This window comes from Trematomus bernacchii, unplaced genomic scaffold (assembly GCF_902827165.1).
Source record: "Trematomus bernacchii unplaced genomic scaffold, fTreBer1.1, whole genome shotgun sequence".
Taxonomy (NCBI): domain Eukaryota; kingdom Metazoa; phylum Chordata; class Actinopteri; order Perciformes; family Nototheniidae; genus Trematomus; species Trematomus bernacchii.
This window is the reverse complement of record NW_022987608.1, coordinates 750,049-772,208: the sequence shown is the minus strand read 5'-3', so window position 1 is coordinate 772,208 and position 22,160 is coordinate 750,049. Positions and strand designations below refer to the sequence as shown.

Genomic DNA, 22,160 nt, shown 5'->3' with positions numbered 1-22,160 from the left:
AGTAACCATGTTTAATTTGTAGAAATATATTGGACAAAGAAAGACGTTGGCAATTGTAAAATCTCGGTTTTGGTCCCAAGTGATTCCAAGACATCGTACACATGAACACAAAGAAAGTCAACAAACCACATGTCCATGTTTAACCAATTTATTAATGAACATACACGTACAGTTATTGAGTACATTAGTATTTTTGTAGCATAGCATTTTGCCTTGACAACAGCTGCTCAGAAGGACCCTACACAAACCCTTTCCAATCAACATGATCTGAATACTCCCTGCAGAAGGAGAAGTACCCTGGCTCTCCACAACTTCAACTAAAAAAGGCATTATTAAAGAAAGATGAAGGGGTCGATGGGGGGGGGGGGGGGGGGTGGGCAGGCTACAGTTTATTCTCCCCCTCCTGGATGTTTTTAAGTATTGCTCGGACATGCTTCCCCGTGGCTTTCTGGGTTAACAGAGGAAGGAGTTTAGGGAGGGAGGGTTGGTCGAAACAATTCCCCTTTTTCTTTCACAGTGATAAAAGACCTCAGGGGCTGAGCTGAGGTCTGATTTTAAGTCACCTGACTAGTCACCAATTAGTGAAATGAGGTAAAAAAAAAAAGGGGTGTGAAAACCTGGTTTATACTTTTTCATAATCTGTGCTACGTGTGTCCAAACCTGGTCCTACAGAGCCTAATCCTCCAGCGGTAAGAAAAGGCAAGGCAATGCACTTTTAAAAACCCAAATAGCACAAGTCTCCACAGAGGGAACTCTACTAAGTGCTGCTTACGAGGATTATCTCACAGCTAACTACCGATAGGACACCACACAAATCGAGTACAAAGTGCTATAATAGAAAAGACAGCGCCACTGCTAGCCTAAGAACTCTCTGGAATGTTAAAGAGAATCGACCACTGACGAAAAAAAGGGGGCGAAACACTTCCGTTTTTTTTTGTTCAATTTGAGATAAAGTCCGTCCAGTTTGTGGAGAAGCGTACTGGAATGTGTCGAGAGCGGGAAAAGTAGACCCAATGCTCAGTGAAGTGGAATAAACTGGAATGACACCTCCGTCCTCCCCCAAAAAAAAAAAGAAAAGAAGATGCTACAGTGCTTTTACATGTGCTTGAACGCCCCCCCCCCCCGCGGCTTAAGGTTAAAAATGTTCACTTGGGACGACCAGAGCTGACCAACCAGGAGCTTTGATAGGAGAAAAGGGGCGGGATGAAGGGAATAAGTTGACGCAACGCAGTCTAAACCACAGCTGTTGTCTAAGAGCAAATACAACAAAAGACTTCACAAGAACCCAAACTAGTTTTAGCAGTGAAGAGACAACTCATGCTTACTTTGAGGGAGATTTTTCATCCTGTATTATAGCTATTGTACAGAGAAAAGAGAAGGAAATAACAGGTCTAGTAAAATACTATGTATATCGAGCCTCTCAGCTCCCAGTATATTACCGTAAGTTTTGTAACAAAAATCGTGAAACTTTTTTGTTCTTCTTCAAATTCTCTACCAAGAAAAATACAAAACATTATAAGGCGGTAACTATTCTTTTTTTTTTTCGTGTTTTAAATCTGGTTTTTTTTTATGTTCTTTTTTTTTTAGATTTGAGAAGCCGTTACAGTGCAGTTGATCCTCAATCAGCCGGGTTTCACTGCTGCTTGCACTCAGCTGGGGGGACCGCCTCCTTCTGAGGGAGAGCAGAGGGGGGTGTTAAGACGTGGAAGAAAAACACACTCTGACACACACACACACTCACTGCATACAAAAAAAAAAAAACTGAAAATCAAACAGCAAAGCCAAGTAAATACAGTTCCTTGAAAGCTCCTCACCTCCCGGTTATTTAGAACAAACGCAGATATGAACGTGGGGAATATGACGCACAGATATTTTTTGATTGAATGCACTGTTTTCAGGATGCTTACAAATGCCGTCATTACAAAAGTGCATTGAATTGTCCTGAAGAATGTGCCGTTGAAAATAGGCCATGTATTGCATAACTCTACTAGGGCTGTCCCGAATACCATTTTTCGGACTCTGGATATTCGGTAGTAATCAGCAGCGAACCGCTTCAACACGTGTATTTCGGTTTATTCACGGCATTCATTTGGTTATTCTACAGTATTGTTGTTTTATAGTTATTTGTTAATGTATATAACCCAATGTGTGTTCTTTGAAATTGAAAAGGATATCGCATTGTGTTTGTTACTTTTCGTTGCAGTTGTATATGTCATTAGTGTAATTTGGCTTGGCTTCCTATTTTGTATGGACATGCTATTATTTTTTAAGGAGAGTTAACGCTGTTGACAGGAAGTTGTTGTTGCTATGGAAACAACGTGACGGAGATTAACGGAGAAAAATCTACATTATAAAGACGGAGAAAGTAAACGATCACGTGTATGGTTAAGTGTTAGCACCCCCGGAAGAGGCACAAGCTCTGACGTGGATATTGGAGATTTCAATAAATTCAATTCGGCAACAACAAAAACGAATATGAAACCCGAATAGTACTCCAACGAACGAATATTCGGGTACAGCCCTAATATCGCAAAAATGTTAAAAATGACCATTAGTTAGTACAGACCAATGTCAGATTATTTGTTCGATAAAAACCTGTTTTAAAAAAAGGTATTTCTTTAATATATAGTGGATTCGATGTACATTTTAAATACATATAAGGGAATTTAATTCAGTCCTGTGTTTATTGACCTATTGGAATGGTTTTATTGATCACAATGCTAGGTGTTACTTGGCATTTAGGAGGTGGTAGTATCAAGGCACCTATTTTGTATGAAAAGTGCCATAAATAAAGTTTGATTTGATAATAAATCTCAACAGATCCTAAGGCCATTATGTTTAAATCATTTAATAATTAAACACTTAAACGTAAAACTCTACACTGTAAGGTCATTTAAGCCATTGTTCAATTTAGCCACGGCTGCACTTCTCACAGTGGAGCCCAAAAATAGCAGTCAATGCCAGAAAGCGTTACAGACTGTAATAAACATCTTGACAGCTTTTTTGTTTACATCTGCTGTACGAAATCTAGTTTAATATGGAAAAAAAGGCAACTAGATAGAAAACACTGGTATTTTTGGATTCCTGACAACTTTAAGTAAGGCCTTTTTTCAAACAAATAGTCCTCCAAAGCCATTATACCAGCATAAAAGCAAGTCTATAGAGAACACAAAGCACGAGACGATCTAAAGCATGGAACCAATAGGCGCTTTCACACCGGAGTACTTTTCCCGTTTAGTTCCGATAGTTCCTGGGATGTTGCGTTCACACCAAAAAGAGAACTTAGTTCATGAGAACTTTTACCCCCTTTTCAGTCCCTGCTAGAGAGGTGGTACTATCCTGGGGAGAAAGAAAGTTCCCATTTCTGATTGGCTGGGCGGATTGCACACCACGCCCCGTAAAACTCTGAAAAGTTTTTTGAAGCCGCCATTGTATTTGCTGGCATTAGCATTAGCCGAGCGCACCAACGGAGAGAGACTAACTTATGGCAACACAAAATAAAACATGGGAGCGGTGGAGATGAGGAGGTGTCGGCGTTCTGGCGAGTTACTCTGAAGGCTTCAGTAGAAGCTGCTGGGAGTCCCAGCAGCTTCTACTGAAGCCAGTCCCCAACTCCGGGGACTTCCGGCCGGGGACTCCGGGTGGCAGTATACACCGTGAAGTTGTTTGCGGCCTGCCAGTAAACCCAAAGCAGAAGAAGAAGAAGTGACGTCAGCGGCTTCATTTGACTAATCCTCCCTCAGGGGACTTATTCCGGTGTGAACGCGATCGGCTCTTAGTTCCATGGGGGAACTAAGTGCTGGGAACTAAGTACGGCAAAGTACTTGGTGTGAAAGCGGCTCTTGATGCTAAAATGTGTATGTAAAAAAAAAAACATCCATGAACAAAACAGAATTCATGATAGACAAAAGTCCCCTCCTGACAGAAACTCAAAACGTTGTGTAAATTCAACATGGTGGAGAAATAAAGACGAAAAGGGAGGGCTGGACTGGCTTCAACATACAGAAACAATACAGGTGCAAATGCAGACGTTGCTATGGGGTTAAAGAGAAACAAAAACCAACAGCAAACCGGTGAGTTAGTAATTAGGGAGGGGTGCAGCACGGCAAAAGAGGAAGGGGTGCAGAGAGATGAATGGAGGATGGAGAAACAGAAGGAAAACTAAAAAGGTGTTTGAGAGGGAAAGGGGTGATGGTAGTAAGCTGACAATTCACAAGCTGTACCTACCAGGAGAGGGTTATTTTTCTACTGTCATCACTTAAACCTAGTGAGGAAAAATTTAAAGAATAGCTGACAAAGGATGCCAAAGTGACCGGAGGTGAAGCAACATCAATGAATAGGAGAAACACAAAAAAAGCCAAAAAACCAGCAGAATACAGAATGTCAAAGGCGCCTTTTTTGGATTTGAAAGGAAGCAGAAGTCATGCTCGTTGTATCGTGAAGTACACTGCAGCAAGTGTGCTTTTAATATATTATGTATCTGGACATTTTGTACATTGCACTTTCAATTTGTTATTATGTGCAATGCTTTGTTTTACGCTGCTGCAACAAACAAAAAACCAAATTGGGATTATTAAAGTTCATTTTATCTCGTTTTAACCCTTAGATGCCCGAGTGACTGGACCCTACACTCTTCCATAAGTGGGTCAAAAAGGACCCGTATTAGAATAATGTGTTATTATGCCATTTCTGTTAAGAAAAATCACTTTTATAATATTTTGGTTCACACTAGAAATATTTTACTATTTATAATTTCAGATTTTCTTTTAACATTTTGAACATATCGATGCAACCATCTGCGCCATTCTGAGACCCTTACAGTATTCCAGTCCCTCTTCTCCTCTTGTCTACTCATAGCCCACCCCCCATCAATCCATGCCGGTTGATCAAGTTTGATAGTCCCATACCCCCCACCCTAACCTTCCCTTATATTGTAAAGCGATTTTGAGTCCTTGAAAAGCCCTATACAAATATAATGTATTATTATGATTATCATCATCCTGACAGGTATCAGATCTTGCTGTGTAAAATAATCTTCCTGAGAGGTGTCACCTGTGATGTAGTCTGTGTGGTCTACAGTGAATGTATTCCTGACAGCAACAGGTGATAAGAATCAAAGGTTCCCATAGGATCCCATAGAAAATGCATGCGGGTCATTTTTGACCCACTTATGGAAGCTTGGGGTAGTAATACAAAAACTACAATTTCTTAAAATGTATACAATTTAAATTTAAAATTTGAACGGCATGATATCCAAAACATGTTTTTTGAGGAATAGCTGGAATATGAAATGATAAAAAAAATGTAATTACAAAGATACTTCAAGAAAACCACCTCACCGGGTCAAAAAAGACCCACTTATGCATCTAAGGGTTAAGACAGTTTAGCTTGTATAACTTTTTCTGCTGTCTGTACAATGTTTTTTTATTTAATTCACAGCTGCTTTACCTCCATCAGGAAGGCAGTGAAGCAGAACATAGTACAGAGGGAGAGGAATCTCAGTGAAATGACTAGAAACCTCTGCAGTTTGTCATTACATTTCATTCAAAACTACTTCCTAAAGCTACATTTTCTCCAAGACAAAGAATGCACTGGAATTGAGGCTCAAAGTGAGTTTTGTTTAAGTAAAAGTGTCCTCCTCCTACTTCTCTTCAATGCATATAATACTGGATCTGTGTGTTGCAAAAGGTTAATGTTTTAGTAGCAACATGCAACAGCAAGACCTCACTGATTCTGAAAATACGGTTCAAGTCAAGAACAATGTAAGCAAACCAGAAGCTGGTGCACGATGAGATGCATTTGACAGAATGTATTCTGTATGTTGAGCAGCTGTTCTCGACCTGCAGCTCAGGCGTAATGCTTAACCTCTCACTGTGACATTAAAGTTCCCTCAGTGTGTGAAGAGAGAGATCAATGGCCGACAGTGAGAGGCGCTTTACTTTTTGAGAAAGAGCCTCCTGAGCCAGAAAAGTTGAGAAGAGCTGAGCACGGTCTTTCTCCTGACACCAGAGATCTTTAGAAAAGGGTGTGTGTGTGTGTGTGTGTGAGTGTGTGAGTGTGTGTGGTCTCACCTTGGGATCATAGTCGGGGTCGTTCTCCTCGTCTGCCTCCTCCTCTCCTTCCTGCACACACAGCAAAGTAAAAAAACGTCAGACTCCTCGATGTCTTCAACTCTAAATGGATGCACGTCTTAAATGTCATGTTCAATTGTTTTTATACAGTAAAAGGACGATATGCAATGTGCAACCACTAGAGGTCTCAGTCAAAAAATATTAAAACAATAAGTCTGTTTGATGGGAGTCGGCTTCTTCCTGATTCTGTCAATGTTGAATGTTCAGGAGGTTTTTGATGAAAGCAGATGTCCTATTCTCCTTTGATGTTTTGTTTTTTCTAGTAACTAAAGATGCAGAAGCTCCATGACTAAAATCATTCATCCGATTAAAGTACAGCGGTAAAACCACAAAGATCCAAACTGTGTATTGTGACAATGTGGCTTATTACTGATTAAAAGTTAGTTTATAAGGAGGAGATACAACATCCTTACAGTTGCGTGTTGGCTTGATATCAAATTACACATCTCTTGGGAGTTTAAAACATTTATAGAAAGATTAGGGATGGTTAGTCTTACCTCATCGTCTGCCTCCTCTCCCTCCTCATCATACTGTAAAACAAAAACATGGAAGGAAAAAAAACATTAAACTTGCTTCATATTTCTAACCCAAATCCAGTAAAAAAATGATCCTGATACTTTAAGTTTATTCCACTTTAAAACGATCAAGGAATCATGTATTAGAAGAGTTTATAATTCTCTTTACTATAAAGCCAAAAAACTATGAAACAATAATGTCTCTCCAAACCCAGTCCCAGAACATTCCTTAAAACATTTTTTTTAGTAAAGCAGTTAAACTTCTTTATTACACAGCTAAGTTGAATACACAATTCTGATTGGAGAGTTCTAAATTGACGAGAGGTCTGCAATTTTTTTTACTAGCAGACTGTCGCTAAGGAGAGCAGACTGTCTGTCGCTAAGGAGAGCAGACTGTCTGTCGCTAAGGAGAGCAGACTGTCTGTCGCTAAGGAGAGCAGACTGTCTGTCGCTAAGGAGAGCAGACTGTCTGTCGCTAAGGAGAGTCTGTTGCTAAGGAGAGCAGACAGTCGCTAAGGAGAGCAGGCTGTCTGTCGCTAAGGAGAGCAGGCTGTCTGTCGCTAAGGAGAGCAGGCTGTCTGTCGCTAAGGAGAGCAGACTGTCTGTCGCTAAGGAGAGCAGGCTGTCTGTCGCTAAGGAGAGCAGACTGTCTGTCGCTAAGGAGAGCCTGTCGCTAAGGAGAGCCTGTCGCTAAGGAGAGCCTGTCGCTAAGGAGAGCTGTCTGTCGCTAAGGAGAGCCTGTCGCTAAGGAGAGCAGACCGACAGTCGCTAAGGAGAGCAGACCGACAGTCGCTAAGGAGAGCAGACCGACAGTCGCTAAGGAGAGCAGACCGACAGTCGCTAAGGAGAGCAGACCGACAGTCGCTAAGGAGAGCAGACCGACAGTCGCTAAGGAGAGCAGACCGACAGTCGCTAAGGAGAGCAGACCGACAGTCGCTAAGGAGAGCAGACCGACAGTCGCTAAGGAGAGCAGACCGACAGTCGCTAAGGAGAGCAGACCGACAGTCGCTAAGGAGAGCAGACCGACAGTCGCTAAGGAGAGCAGACAGTCGCTAAGGAAAGCAGACAGTCGCTAAGGAGAGCAGGCTGTCTGTCGCTAAGGAGAGCAGACCGTCGCTAAGGAGAGCAGACTGTCGCTCTGTCGCTAAGGAGAGCAGACTGTCGCTAAGGAGAGCAGACTGTCGCTAAGGAGAGCAGACTGTCGCTAAGGAGAGCAGACTGTCGCTAAGGAGAGCCGACTGTCGCTAAGGAGAGCCGACTGTCGCTAAGGAGAGCAGACTGTCGCTAAGGAGAGCAGACTGTCGCCAAGGAGAGCAGACTGTCGCTAAGGAGAGCAGACTGTCGCTCTGTCGCTAAGGAGAGCAGACTGTCGCTCTGTCGCTAAGGAGAGCAGACTGTCGCTCTGTCGCTAAGGAGAGCAGACTGTCGCTCTGTCGCTAGGAGAGCTGACTGTCGCTCTGTCGCTAAGGAGAGCTGACTGTCGCTCTGTCGCTAAGGAGAGCTGACTGTCGCTCTGTCGCTAAGGAGAGCTGACTGTCGCTCTGTCGCTAAGGAGAGCTGACTGTCGCTCTGTCGCTAAGGAGAGCTGACTGTCGCTCTGTCGCTAAGGAGAGCTGACTGTCGCTCTGTCGCTAAGGAGAGCTGACTGTCGCTCTGTCGCTAAGGAGAGCTGACTGTCGCTCTGTCGCTAAGGAGAGCTGACTGTCGCTCTGTCGCTAAGGAGAGCTGACTGTCGCTAAGGAGAGCTGACTGTCGCTCTGTCGCTAAGGAGAGCTGACTGTCGCTCTGTCGCTAAGGAGAGCTGACTGTCGCTAAGGAGAGCAGACTGTCGCTAAGGAGGATCAAGGGACTATTTGCAGTCATATCAATCCGCAGAAAGAAGTCCGGTCAATTTAACGACAGCTGTGGACAACAAACATCAGTTTTCTCCATCGTAATAACCGAGATAATGCCCAGCGAGGAGCTCAATAACGAAATTAAAGAACGCCACCACTCACATCATCATCATCATCCTCGATGGCCTCTCCTGTGAAGTAGAGCACCGCCCGGGGTACGATACGCTCACGGATGAAGTGGCCAATCTCAAAGTCTGCAGCCAGGACCGCATCCGAGTCCTCATCCTAAAGAAGAGGAAAAAGTCAAGACATGACGCTTTTAAAAAAAGTACAAAGTAATTGTACATCTTAAGTTTGTCGGTCCGAAATTCCCTTTATAATAATAAAAACAGCAAAAAGTACAAGTGATCAGGCCTTCACAATAAAATCATACGTTTGTAAAAAATAAAATCTGGCCTATGAGGTTTTACGAAATCAGTCCACTTTCTCCATCGTGACACAAATAGTTCCTCTCGATTTTACATGATACTTTTTTTAATGCCATTTTATTGATAGTGTTGACATTTTGGAATGTTTATTTCTAGTCTTTTAATTTGTATTGTACAATGCCATGTCTTTTTATGCTGCTGCAACACAAATGTCCCAACTGTGGATCAATAAAGTACTTATCTTATTGTCAGATATGCAGATTTGTTATGCTCAGGTTTAGAAAAAACGTATTGAATTCTCTTTTAAATGGCAAAGATTAATATAGAAAACATTTGGTTATTTTGGCTGAACAGCAAATATTTACTTTACCCTGGAAATCTCAACTAGAGAGGAGGGTCTTTATTGCTTTTGCTGTGTTAGTCAAGATAAATAGAGTCTATAATTAATGTAAAAGTGTAGATTAAGTACAGCGACTTACCAACTCCCCAGTTTCTGGAACTGTAAAGAAACAGAGAATCAAAGTTAGTTAACCCCAAACATTTTCTAAAATACTGAATCATCTGAAAATGTGACTGAAAGATATAAGGTCAATATACTGTATTATTGTCTGAAACAAAACAAAAACACAGAATCATGTGTCTGAACGCTTTAAGATGCTTAATATTTCTGCCTTACCCTCTGGGGGGGTGAAGAAGTTGAAGAAGGAGTCGTTGGGCACCGTTTTGGTGACAGTCCTCACCGTGCCGCGGCCCTTGTGCTTCTGCTTCTTCTTGATTGTTTTCAACGTAACATTTTTGCCCTTTGTCCAGTCAATCGTGCAACTGTGGTGAAAACACGAGGAGAAAGATCAGCATCCTTTACTCAAGTAGAAGTACAGATACTCCTGTTTAAAAATACTCTGGTGAAAGTAGAAGTACTGACTAAACTTCTTTACTCAAGTAAAAGTAAAGAAGTATGGGCTTTGAAATGTACTTAAGTAAAAAGTACCCATAACTACCATCTGTTTTAAAGAGTAACTGACGTCCCTTTATATTAATAGAACAATAGGTGCTTTCACACCAAGTACTTTGTCGTACTTAGTTCATGAGAACTCTTTAGTTCTGATGAACTAAAGAGCAGATCGCGTTCACACCGGAATAAGTCCCTGAGGGAGGATTACGCAAATGAAGCCGCTGACGTCACTTCTTCTGCTTTGGGTTTACTGGCAGGCCGCAAACAACTTCACGGCGTATACTGCCACCCGAAGTCCCCGGCCGGAAGTCCCCGGAGTTGGGGACTGGCTTCAGTAGAAGCTGCTGGGACTCCCAGCAGCTTCTACTGAAGCCAGTCCCCGGAGTTGGGGACTGGTAGAAGCTGCTTCAGTAGAAGCTGCTGGGACTCCCACTGAAGCCTCGACTGAAGCCTTCCGAGTAAATTGCCAGAATGCCGACACCTCCTCATCTCCACCGCTCCCATGTTTTCTTTTGTGTTGCCATAAGTTAGTCTCTCTGCATTTGTGCGCTGGGCGAATGCTAAAAATGCTAATGCGAGCAAATAAAATGGCGGCTTCACAAAACCTTTTGGGAGTTTTACGGGGCGTGGTGTGCAATCCGCCCAGCCAATCAGACATAGGAACCTTTTTCTCCCATGAAAGTCCCTGCTCTCTAGCAGGGACTGAAAAGGGGGTGAAAAGGTTCTCATGAACTAAGTTCTAGTTCCGGATTTCTTTGGTGTGAACGCGACATTTCCGAACTATATCGGAACTATACTGGGAAAAGTACTCTGGTGGGAAAGCGTCTAATAATGTCATTGTTAGCTAATGAATGTTTCCATGCTGAACAACGGCAACATGACAACGTTTTCATTGGTCCCTCTTCTTTAGAGACAACCAGGAAATGATGGATACACGTTGGAGTGTAGTTGGAGAGGTTTTCGATATCAACTTGAATTATTATGGATTCTCACCCTGTGCAGCACATGATCTCCGGACCGTCGAAGGAGAACGGGTCGGTCTCGTCGGGCTCTGACCTCATCTTGTAGGTTTTCGTCAACAAAGTGTTTGTGAAGAATTCGTTGGGCTCAAAGAGGAACTCTAACGTGAAGCTCTGGGGGAGAACAGAGAGATCACATTTACAGCCTGTTCAAAGATAACACACTGGTTTTAAAGTTTGTTTTGAACACTTCTTACTCACCATGGGCTGTTCTAGGTCTGAGAACTTTACTTTAATATCTTGTAAATGTTTAAGGATGGGTTCGTCGTGTTCCTGAGGAGAGAAAGAACAGCATTCACAAGAGCATCCAGCACTAGTTTCTGATTTAGGAATATATACACATACAATGTTTTCTCATAAGGCCTGTGTCCATAGAGCACGAGCGTCTTTTGATGAAATGCTGAATTTCTAACACAAAAAGCCGCTCTATAGACACACTATCCACACTGTTAGACGCCATGTTCAACACATCTAAGGCCTGCAAGTAAACCTAGAATTCAAAGATGCTTTAGGAATATAACCACCATGTTTTCTCATAAGGCGTGTGTCCATAGAGCACATTTTAGCGCGGCTTGGCAACCGTGTGTGGCGGCAAAGTACATAGAGTAGCGTCTTTTTTTCAATTCATAGCACTGAGAACAGAGCGCATACACACTCATGTGGATACCAGCATGTCTTTGATGCTGAATCAGCCTTTCTGCCAGAAAAAGACACTCTATAGACACACTTTCCACACTAGTGGGCGCTATGCTCAACACAACTACAGGTGGAAGTAAACTCAGTAAACACTGCGTCTCATTTTGAGCCGTCTGGACGAACGTACCTGCAGCATGTCGCTGAGCAGATCCACATTTTTGAAAACCGTCGACCAGAACTCGGGGATTCCTTTGGGGTCTTCCTTCTCCTCGTCCTTCTTCTCTTCCTCCAGCTTGGCCTTCTCCTTCATCTCGTCCTAGTGGAGGAAGAAAGGTTCTCTTAAATATGATGCTTGATCAGGCTTCTCCCCCCCCCCCCCCCCCCCACACACATATATCATGCCATGTAAAACTAAGTTCTCACCGCCTACAACCCACACATTGGTTAAAGAAAAATGAGCCCAGAGAAAGCTACATTTACGGATCAAAACAAGTCAACTAGACAACGCTGATATCTGGAATCAGTCAGTGATAAAACCAGTTTTCATGCCGTTTGAAATAAAAATAACACTCACTTAACAATTCAAGAGACAAACAACATCAATTGCTTAAGCCCCAAGTCTGTTTTTCAGGTCTCAGGCTCGAAAATGACATTCCCAGAACAAATGACTATAACTTCACTTCTAAAAGGGGTAAATTAATAATCTTTTTTCTCAAAGTAAGGATAAACCTGTGAGTTGGATGTAGAAGAGTCAGAATCAATATAGATTTTTTTTTATTTGAAAGTAAATTTAGATTGAACATTATTATTGTGTCCGTCCAAAATAAACCTCTCCCCAAATTTTGGGTAGAGAGGTTTATTTTCTCATCTGGATGCATCATACGTTACATGCATGATGTGAAGGTGTTCAGACACACAGGACACATGCAGGTGTCACCTGTACCTGCTTACTTACTGTCAGCTCTTCCTCCTCATCTGCTTTCCATTCACACTCTTCATCAGTGGGCTCATAGGCTGCTTTCACTATGTCGCTTCTCTGGAGAAAGGGAGAAAAACAAAACGATAAGCATGGAGCATCATCCAGACAACAAGTACACAGAATATTATTTCAGCCTTACACAAAACCCTATATAGCTGCAGAAATACAAGTCACAATAAAGGGAGTGTATGACTGACGTACTTTGTCGAAGAGGGGCTGGTAGAGGGCCGCGTACTTTCTCTCCAGTTCGTGTACTTCTTCGTAGAACTTGGCCTCAATGTGGGCACATTTGACCTGCAGATTCTTCAGGGCGTTCACACGTCTCTTTACGACCTTTGGTAAACTGTGGCAAGACAAAATGGACAAGTATGAGGACTATCCTGTGCAAAAAAGGTGCTCAAAATGTTAGAAAGAGTGATGAAAGGGGGAGATAAAGGAAATGACATGCATAAGAGTAGCGTCCACCCCAATAAATAGCTCGCCAGTGACAACCAGCATGTTTTAATCAAGTTAAATGACATCCTTTGCATGATGGGAAGCTGGTAGAAGCCTACATAAAATCACCTTATTCTCATTCAGTGATTTTGAGAGTGATCTCCAGGCTGCTGAGTGTTTTTCTGCAGTATTGGAGATTATAAACTCCTGCACTATCCTCACAAGGGGATGCGTTTGGGATGTTGTAGCGGTTGAGTTGGTTGTTGACGGCCTAATACTTGACAAGATGATCAAAGAGCGGCTGGCTGATGGTTTTGCCGATTAAAGGAGCAGTGGGTGGCACAGACGAGACACCAGACTACATTCACTGCAGCATCCCAGACTATCACTGGTTTATCTCTGCACCAGCTCTACGCTAAATGACACCTCGTATTATATTCATCACATCATTGACCCGCCTGTCAACAGATCCATTACAGTTGAGTCAGGGTTGCCCCGCCGGCTCTGATCCTCATTTTAAACGCATTTCTAAAATGTTTATTAAATCCAATTACTCAGGCAGAGGTTGTGTATCAAACTAGCAAGTGCTATGGACAGTCTGGCCCTAATGTACATTTTTCACAGATTTTGAAGTGACTTTTATTTTGTATATATTGATTGTTGTGCTTTTATTTATGTCTTAATGTGTGCATATGTATAAAATGTGTTTGAAGATTGACAATAAAAGTTGACTTTCGAGAGAAGGCTATAGAGACAGAAAGGAGAGTGTGTGTGTGTTAGGAGAGTTATTTATGATTTTGACTAAACTGCCAATCTGCCGCTACCACCTGCACGTCATCTCTGATTAACTCAAGATAGCTTGGCAGTGTGTGGCAGGTAAAGAGAGCGAGGAAGCATATGTGTGTGTGAATTCAGCAGTAATGTAGATGTGCAGCTCCTAAAGACCATGTGCTTGTAAACGTGAGGCTGCAGATGTGATAAGATGGTGTCTCACCTCTCCATGTAGCCTGACGGCGATCCATTGAGCCCGTCGAGCCTCTCCTGCAGCGCGGCCAGGATCTGTGGGTTCTGCATCATCTGCACAGTCAGCTGACGAGCTAACAACACAAACATACGGCGTCAAAAGGGCAATCTGAAGGCAGTTGCATCGTTTCAGGAGCATTTTTTTCCTCCTGTTTTGATTAGAACTGGACTTGTGGTTGGATTAAATTAAAGGGGCCATATTCTGCTCATTCTCAGGTGTATATCAGTATGTAGTGTCTCTACTTTAAAGAGTCCTCTCCTGCTGATGTTCAGGTGTATATCAGTATGTAGTGTCTCTACTTTAAAGAGTCCTCTCCTGCTGATGTTCAGGTGTATATCAGTATGTAGTGTCTCTACTTTAAAGAGTCCTCTCCTGCTGATGTTCAGGTGTATATCAGTATGTAGTGTCTCTACTTTAAAGAGTCCTCTCCTGCTGATGTTCAGGTGTATATCAGTATGTAGTGTCTCTACTTTAAAGAGTTCTCTCCTGCTGATGTTCAGGTGTATATCAGTATGTAGTGTCTCTACTTTAAAGAGTCCTCTACTGCTGATGTTCAGGTGTATATCAGTATGTAGTGTCTCTACTTTAAAGAGTCCTCTACTGCTGATGTTCAGGTGTATATCAGTATGTAGTGTCTCTACTTTAAAGAGTCCTCTACTGCTGATGTTCAGGTGTATATCAGTATGTAGTGTCTCTACTTTAAAGAGTCCTCTCCTGCTGATGTTCAGGTGTATATCAGTATGTAGTGTCTCTACTTTAAAGAGTCCTCTACTGCTGATGTTCAGGTGTATATCAGTATGTAGTGTCTCTACTTTAAAGAGTCCTCCTGCTGATGTTCAGGTGTATATCAGTATGTAGTGTCTCTACTGGGACATGTCTCCATGCTTTAATGTTCATAAAGCTCTTTATTTTTCTCATACTGCCTGTGCTGCAGCACCTCTTTTCACCCTCTGTCTGAAACCAGAGCCCAGTCTGATTGTTTAGCTTTGAAGTGGGTGGGAGAGCAACTTGTTCCGGAGGAAACTTGGGACGTTATCCTTTGCATATCATTAACATGCACAAAGCCTATATAAAAAAAACACACTACAGGAAAGGGAAAACCCCAATTTCATAATAGGGCCTCTTTAAATTAAAGTAGGGCGGCGCGAATCATTGGGCCACACATCGGCATCTTTTGGTTTTTAATAATTTACATATCTTATTCGACTTGTGGGTTTCTCAGAGGTTGTTCCTCCTGTGTAAAATAAAGTGAGGTTTCTTAACAGCAGTTTGCAATGCATGTGTGACACTGAGTTATTTATAACCTCCCGTCAGCTTGCAGACCTTATGCAAAGCTTTCCTGACTGTGGTTGCGTCCACAGATCATTTGTAGTCTGCCAGCATGAGCCTTCTTTCAAGTCTGGCTTTTAAAAGACTATTCAAACTTGTTATAAATAGACGAGGCCAAACAGCCGTCTAAATCTATCCACAGTGAGCCGACAGGAGGCCAATATAAGAGAAGCCCTGTGGATCATTTATAGAGTATCAAAAGGATGCATAAACAGTCTTAAGATCCCAAAATAAAAACAGATTAGTGTCTGCCATCTCTGAACAGCGCAAAATCATTTCATGCTAATCACTGTTTCTCAGTTAAAGTAGCAGCCAGTATGCTTCTTCTTGAATAACTTGTACAGACCATCATTTAAACTATTAAATCTGTACTAGGGATGGGAACGATTTTTTTTTGGGAGGGGTGCCTAAGTTGATTACATATGATCAAATGGAATAATTCAATGTATACAACAGTGCCATAGCCAAGTGTGTTAGGTCTAAAGGTGTGTTTTGCTCCGCTCACCGGTCCCTCACAGCGGGCAGAGCTGCAGGTGCTGATCTCTCTCTCTCTCGCGTCCGGTTATACTTCACTCACGTTTCTGTCCAAATCCATCAGATCTAGCTAGTTCGAGCTAATGGTATGGCTGCTGCCCCTCCCTACACGCAGATCACGCAGACTCAAACCTCATCTTATGCCCAAATGCGCTCCGCAGTTACCCCATTGCAAGGTTCCGGCGAGTTCACGAGTGTGCTCTTTCCCCCCCCCCCCCCCGCCAACGCTCGCGACACATGAGTGGGCAGCCTACACAACAATAAGCACTGCTTGGCAATCGTGTGTGGCGGCAAAGTACAAAGACATTTTGACAGGAGAGATTCAGTTTTGCCGGTATTCAGCATATTTTACCGGTCATAGTCCAGTAATTATTTACACTCTAACGGAGAGTCCTACACAACAGACATGGCGTCAAAACCAAGTTATGTTTTAAGCATGAAAGCTGTAGGCCTATAGCTGTCAACTGTTCAAACTGTGATCACCAGTTCAATACATTTCACAAATTCGACTTGGTTTGGATATGTACATTGCGGTTAACCGTTATTTTGGTGATCGAATATACATTTGCTTCCAAATTCCCATCCCTCATCTGTGCCGTTGCGTTTTTTGCAGTACAACTTACCTTTGCTGTTTTCATCTTCTCCCGTCTCTTCCTCTTCCACATCTTCAACATCCTCCATATCTGCCGGGTCTATCTCAGCCTGGTCTTTGCTGCAGGGAGACAGAGGTCATTGTTACACAGGGGGCATGTTTAGGGTTCATCTTTCACTGGATTTGGCCACCTTGCACTCTGTTTTGTCGCGTGACCAAGCAATGAACTCTTTATTTATGCTTGGTTGGCTTCAATTATCCCAGAAAAAAGTACAACTGAAGCTTCAAAGAATGGTCATTAAACGTGAATCTATGCAACAGCTGCAGCATGTCTTCCTCAAGGTCACTTTAGTCTGTAATCGAGGAGTAGTTGTCATATAACATGTCTTTAACCCTCCTATTGTCTGTGTTCACCCCCCCCTTACTTTGGTGTTCGCGGTCAAATTTGACCGGTCCTGTTTTAACTGCCATTACATTAACACAAAAACCATTAATCACCCAATTTTATTTAACACCCTTTCAAACTGTACATATTGTATCAGACTACTGGTATACATGAACAACTGCAGTACATATAAATCAATGGCCAACAGTGAGAGACTGCGTCCTTTTCTTGATGCAGTGATGTTACGATCTGCTACTCAAATGTTAGGATCTGAGTTTTGGCGTGGCATCCGAAACAGCCCTAATCTTGATCAAGTGGTGCAGTGATGACATTTGTAGGCTACCAACAATTGGAATTGCAAGAGAGCCCCAGCGTCAAAAAGCACATGTGATCTTTTCCATGAGATTTCGGAAAATTAGACTTGTTGAAATCGCACATTAATGATACTTAAAACGTTTAGTTCAGAATGATAATCTCCACATATTTACCCCATTTTGTGATTTTGGAAGCGTAAATACAATCGCTAAAAGTTATTCTATAAAAGGAACTACAGCACGGTCACATAACCACTGCTAAGCTAAAGGCGGCTAATGTTGTGTATGATGATGTTAAGTCTTCTAATTTACACTAAATTCACCGTATTTCAGTCCTCTAATAGACGATGCATTTATAAAAGCGTTGACTTTGAGACAAGGGAACCAGAAGTGGTCAAATGCTAACTCATTCCCAGGTTTGAGGCCTCATTGGGAATAAAGTTACAACAGTAAGATCTAAAAAGGAGTGCACAACATAATGATGCGTTAAAGGTCCTTTCAGTAAGAACAGTGGATATTGGGCAAAGGTCAATTATAACATTACCACGATGTGACACTGATGATCACTTACAAATAACATCATTTTCTATAGGAACAAGTTCAAAATGACTTCAGGCAAGTTAAATATGGAAAGATACAATAATATTAAACCCCATTTCTTTATTTTTTGAGTTATCATCTTGACCTCAGTGATATAACAGCAGGTGATTTCCTCTCATCTGTCAGAGACGCCATAAGCATTCGGCTGAAAGAGGAGACAGGTGGCGTTGATGTCAAGTGTTTGACACATCGCTGGAGGAAGATGTACTTACTTGTCGATGTCTGCCATTTCAGCTGAGTCTCGAGTGATGCTAAGGAGAGAGGAGGAGGAGAAGTAATACGTTTAGAAACACTGGATAACATTCATGTGATTTTTAAATTACATTTCAGGGTCACCGTCATAGCATTAGCAAATAAATCCTGATGCTAATTATAGGATGCTTAAATTATAACGGAAGGTTTTTTTTTGTAGTTTAGTGCAAAAACACTTACATATTACACAGCTAGCATCCTAATAGACTTCTTTAAAATAAGGTCCAATCTGTTTAATACACATTTTGTTGGTTCACCTTCAATCTTACATCTTCTACTGGTAATCATTAGAAACAGGCCATTAAAAATGAATCTTTATGGGTCTTCTATTTATAGATTGTTCAGCTCTGTTGCCCAGTCATGATCCTATACCTGCAACAATATTGCTGTATGTGCAATCCCACTGGGAGGAAATGCATAAAACATGGATATAAAAAGAACCCGATGCAGCAGATGAGCTGAACTCAAACCTAGCCAACAGCTGAAGATGATCATTATTGACATTGTTTTAATAAACGGCAGCTTTGACATTGATATCAGCGATACAGAAACATTAAAAATGCAAGCTGAACCAAAATAAAAAGTCTTCCTGGTGCTTTAAAGTTTCTCCAGCAATTTTCCACAAAAGCATGCAATAAATATTTCATCTTAAACCCTTTTCTAGTCATGCATTAAACGCCAATAATATTATATTTGTAGCGCCTCTTAATCCCCATATTGTGCCATCTCTCTCTTGTTGAATGACAGCTGTACATGTTGAAGTTGTTTTAAGTTGCATCTAGATGAGGCCATAACTTCTTCCAAAGAAACATGTATATATAGTATATTATGTCGTCATTGTATTACAAAATAACTCAAGGCAAGCTGTACTTAAAGTCAAATACGTTTATAAAGACTCACTCTGTTAAACGCCATGCATAACTATAGAAAAACAGGTCTTTTGAATGTTGATAAATGGAAGAGTTGGCAAACAATTATTATACAAAACCCCTCGTTTCTGCCGCTACTTGGACTATTCCACATCGCCTTCTAACAGAAGTACTAATCATACTGTTGATCTAATTTAAGAACATTTAATAAGTGTCAATTAATGATTTATAGCGTTAAATAATTGTGAGTTCATGAGAGAACTCGGCCAATTATGAAACCTCTTTTGTAGAGGAAGCTTTTAACTCTTAAACTATCAACCTGGGACCCCCGCAGGTGCTTTTATCTCATCATTTGTCAATCAATTTGCTTCTAAAAAACGTTATAACATAGGTTCCCCTTTTTGTTTTGATAGTAAGTGTAAATACTTATGTATAGGTCTCGTGGGGGAAGCCATACACATATGTCCTCAGTCTATAATAATATGCAAATGTCCTGTAACTTCCTTAAAAGATGATATGCATGTCTTTAAATGACATTACATAACTAATCTTCTGTATTATGTGGCCTACATTCAGCTAATAGAGCGATACAGCTGAACTACAGAGCTGATGTGACAGCTGACGTTATTCTCCTTCATGCCAAATTATTGATGTAGAAAGCTTTTGGCTGCAGCACACTTAAAAGAAATGTCATGTCTCTTTGTTCCAAGATGGGTTATATTATTGCTTTTTAATTAAGGACACATGATTGCAGTTTAACAATGTATTAACTGCGAGACCAGGCTCCAGCATTTCAATCAATGTACATGTCGCAAGTTGTCAATCATCTAAAAAGCTAAGAGGATTACATTCAAGAGACATGTTTAATAGACAATGAATGAGCTTAAAACATGTCATGTTCAGTTTGCAATGTTACTGCAATAGAAAAGAGTATTTTAATCATCTCACACCTGTCACAAAAGTCAATAATTACCAACTAGCTACTGGACAATTAATTAAATTGATATACCTCACTATATTTCAGACAGTACATGTATTTAATACCTTAAGTTCCACCTGGAGTAAATCCACAAGCTACCCTGCAGTATACAAAGTAATTCAAACTAGCTGCACCTTTACCAGCTTTGAGAACACTTTCATGATCAATCATTATAAAACATATCATATATATTATTCTGAAATGGACCAATCTGCACAATCACTACATTTACTGTCGCTACTTTCACTATATTTTGATGCCAATACTTTTACTTGAGTAACCTTATGAATGAAATACTTACTATTGTCAATGTAACTTACAAAAGGATGTTTAAATCCTCTCACACCTGTCACAAAAAGCCAACAATTACCAACTAGCCTCTGGGCAATCCCTTTTTTCCTAGAACTGAAATGCATGCGTTACAGACTTTCTTTTCTTTTTTACTTTCTGGCACATGCCTTTCTCTCCTGATCCTGACCAGCGACCACGTGTTGCATACTCAGGTCTAGCAAACCCATCAATGACTACCAAACCTCCCCTTGTGGATGCCTGTCTGTCTGCACACTGGAGCCACATGTGTAAACTTCATTTGGATCAAACCTGTCACGTTTACTGTCCCACGTCAAACAATGAAAGTAGCATTTGGTTCCCATAAAAACAAGCCGAAACAGGCTAGTAACAAGCTAGTAAACAGGCTAACTTTAGCCGGCCTACCCGGTATTGTCAATGCCTCAATGGGCTACTTAAACTAGCTTATGTACTGCTAGCTTTATACGCACTATTTGGGCTGTTTAAGTGGAAAGAACAGCATCAAAAAACAATGGAACATGATATAATATAATATCATCCAGTAAGTACTTAAGTTATAAGCTTTAAACAGTGCGAATAATGTGTTTAGCTCCCTTAAGCCTAGTCTCCATCCCCACCCCGTTATCATCCTGCAAAAAAAAAATTAAGGTCATGTCCTAAAAGACACAAAACACGTGTCAACAAATATCGACAGTAACGGCCATTAACTGACGTTCTGTCGACTGTTTAAAAGCACTGATTGTCATAGCAACCCAACGGTAAAGGTTATGAATTATAGCCGTTTTTTTTTTTTTTGTAATCGCATAATGGTGGAGCCTCAATGGCTGCTGTCTGACTTCACTAGAGGGGGGAAAAGCGGCCTTTCTCTTCCGCCCTTCCGTTAAAGGCAGTAAATGTACCGTGTGAAACCCCGCACACGATTCGGGGTGTTGTCCACGGAGCTCGTTAACGGGTAGCGAGTCTCTTACCTTCGCTGTGTGACCGGAGGTGGTGAAGCGGGGCTGCGCAGTGACGAGGTCCCGGTGGAAGAAAGACACTCCGCTCCGATGGCGGTAAAAGGAAGAGAGATCCCGCCGCCTGCGCTCATATACATCCGACGTCATCACGTAAACCGGCAGTCACCGTGGCAACGCTGGAAAAGGGGAGGGGCGGAGATGAGGTGCCCCAAAAAGGGGAAGTATAAGGGATGAGGGACCACCACCATCATCGTGATTAAATCCTCCTCTTCCTCACCTTTTCATTCTTAATTACACCGTTTTAATTTAATTTTGTATATTTAAATGTGGTATAAATACTTGTCTTTATTTTTTTTTCATGTTAAACCGTTCTTTTTACATTTTCTTTTTATTATCGTTATATTTTTGACCTTCTCCTTCAACTTATTTACTTATGTTGTTAATATTTGCACCAACATACACCAAATGTAATCCCTTATATGTGTAAACGTACCTGGCAATAAACTTAATTCTGATTCTGATGTTTCCTTGTTTAGCTGATGCTCAAAAAACTCTTAATAAAAGTTATTATTTATTTTTATTGTTGCTGTTGAATTACTTACCGCTTGAAACAAACAAGCCCGTTTCCCCGTGGTCAAACTTCTTAAAAGATGTTAAAATACTGTATGTTTTAGCGGAGTAGCCTATTTAATCTGTTTTTATTGGTTTATGTATAACCTGTGAACAAGTTGACACTGTTTAAAATACACTTAATTGATGGCTTGTGACTTTTTAGTACAACTATTTATATCACATAATTTGTCAACCATCTTTCTTTTCCCCCCGCTTCCACATCATCAATGTCCTAGTCATTTTTAGTATATACTTCAAACCTCATGTTCATGTCAATTCAAATCAGTTTCTTTGTTTAGCCCAATATCACAAATCAGACAATTTCCTAATGAGGCTTTACAATAATTACAATATACAACATTGGACTACTTAACGACTAGTTTAATTGTAAAAAAAATAACCAAATAAAAAGCAGTACATGAAGTGAAGATAATTATATTTTGTGAAAATGATTTTATGCATGCACTCATTTTGT

At 41.2% G+C, this 22,160-nt stretch overlaps 1 protein-coding gene across 3 annotated transcripts; it reads right to left on the bottom strand.

The window, feature by feature from the left end:
• Positions 1 to 132: 132 nt before the first annotated feature.
• On the bottom strand, positions 133 to 21,193 carry nap1l1 (nucleosome assembly protein 1-like 1). 3 transcript variants are annotated; one of them, XM_034131381.1, is made up of 16 exons: positions 21,086 to 21,193; positions 17,921 to 17,959; positions 16,441 to 16,529; positions 13,925 to 14,027; positions 12,697 to 12,838; positions 12,460 to 12,552; positions 11,704 to 11,832; positions 11,082 to 11,153; positions 10,855 to 10,994; positions 9,586 to 9,731; positions 9,389 to 9,408; positions 8,644 to 8,766; positions 6,629 to 6,661; positions 6,072 to 6,122; positions 4,228 to 4,264; positions 133 to 1,672 (listed from the first exon to the last, which is right to left on the bottom strand). In XM_034131381.1, exons 2-15 carry the CDS (start codon positions 17,935 to 17,937, stop codon positions 4,259 to 4,261), a joined length of 1,164 nt encoding a protein of 387 aa, XP_033987272.1. In that variant the 5' UTR covers positions 17,938 to 17,959; positions 21,086 to 21,193; the 3' UTR covers positions 133 to 1,672; positions 4,228 to 4,258. The 3 variants fall into 3 exon arrangements, with proteins under 3 accessions (XP_033987272.1, XP_033987269.1, XP_033987270.1); XM_034131378.1 differs by lacking the exon at positions 4,228 to 4,264; XM_034131379.1 differs by lacking the exon at positions 4,228 to 4,264 and having other exon boundaries at positions 12,472 to 12,552.
• Between the last annotated feature and the right edge of the window lie 967 nt (positions 21,194 to 22,160).

What these genes read in the sequence shown, in the direction of transcription:
- nap1l1 (XM_034131378.1), bottom strand. An exon ending in CCGTCAGGCTACATGGAGAG is followed by an intron (nt 12,839 to 13,924) that starts GTGAGACACCAT and finishes GTCTTGCCACAG; the next exon opens with TTTACCAAAGGTCGTAAAGA. An exon ending in CAGACCTAGAACAGCCCATG is followed by an intron (nt 10,995 to 11,081) that starts GTGAGTAAGAAG and finishes GTTCTCCCCCAG; the next exon opens with AGCTTCACGTTAGAGTTCCT.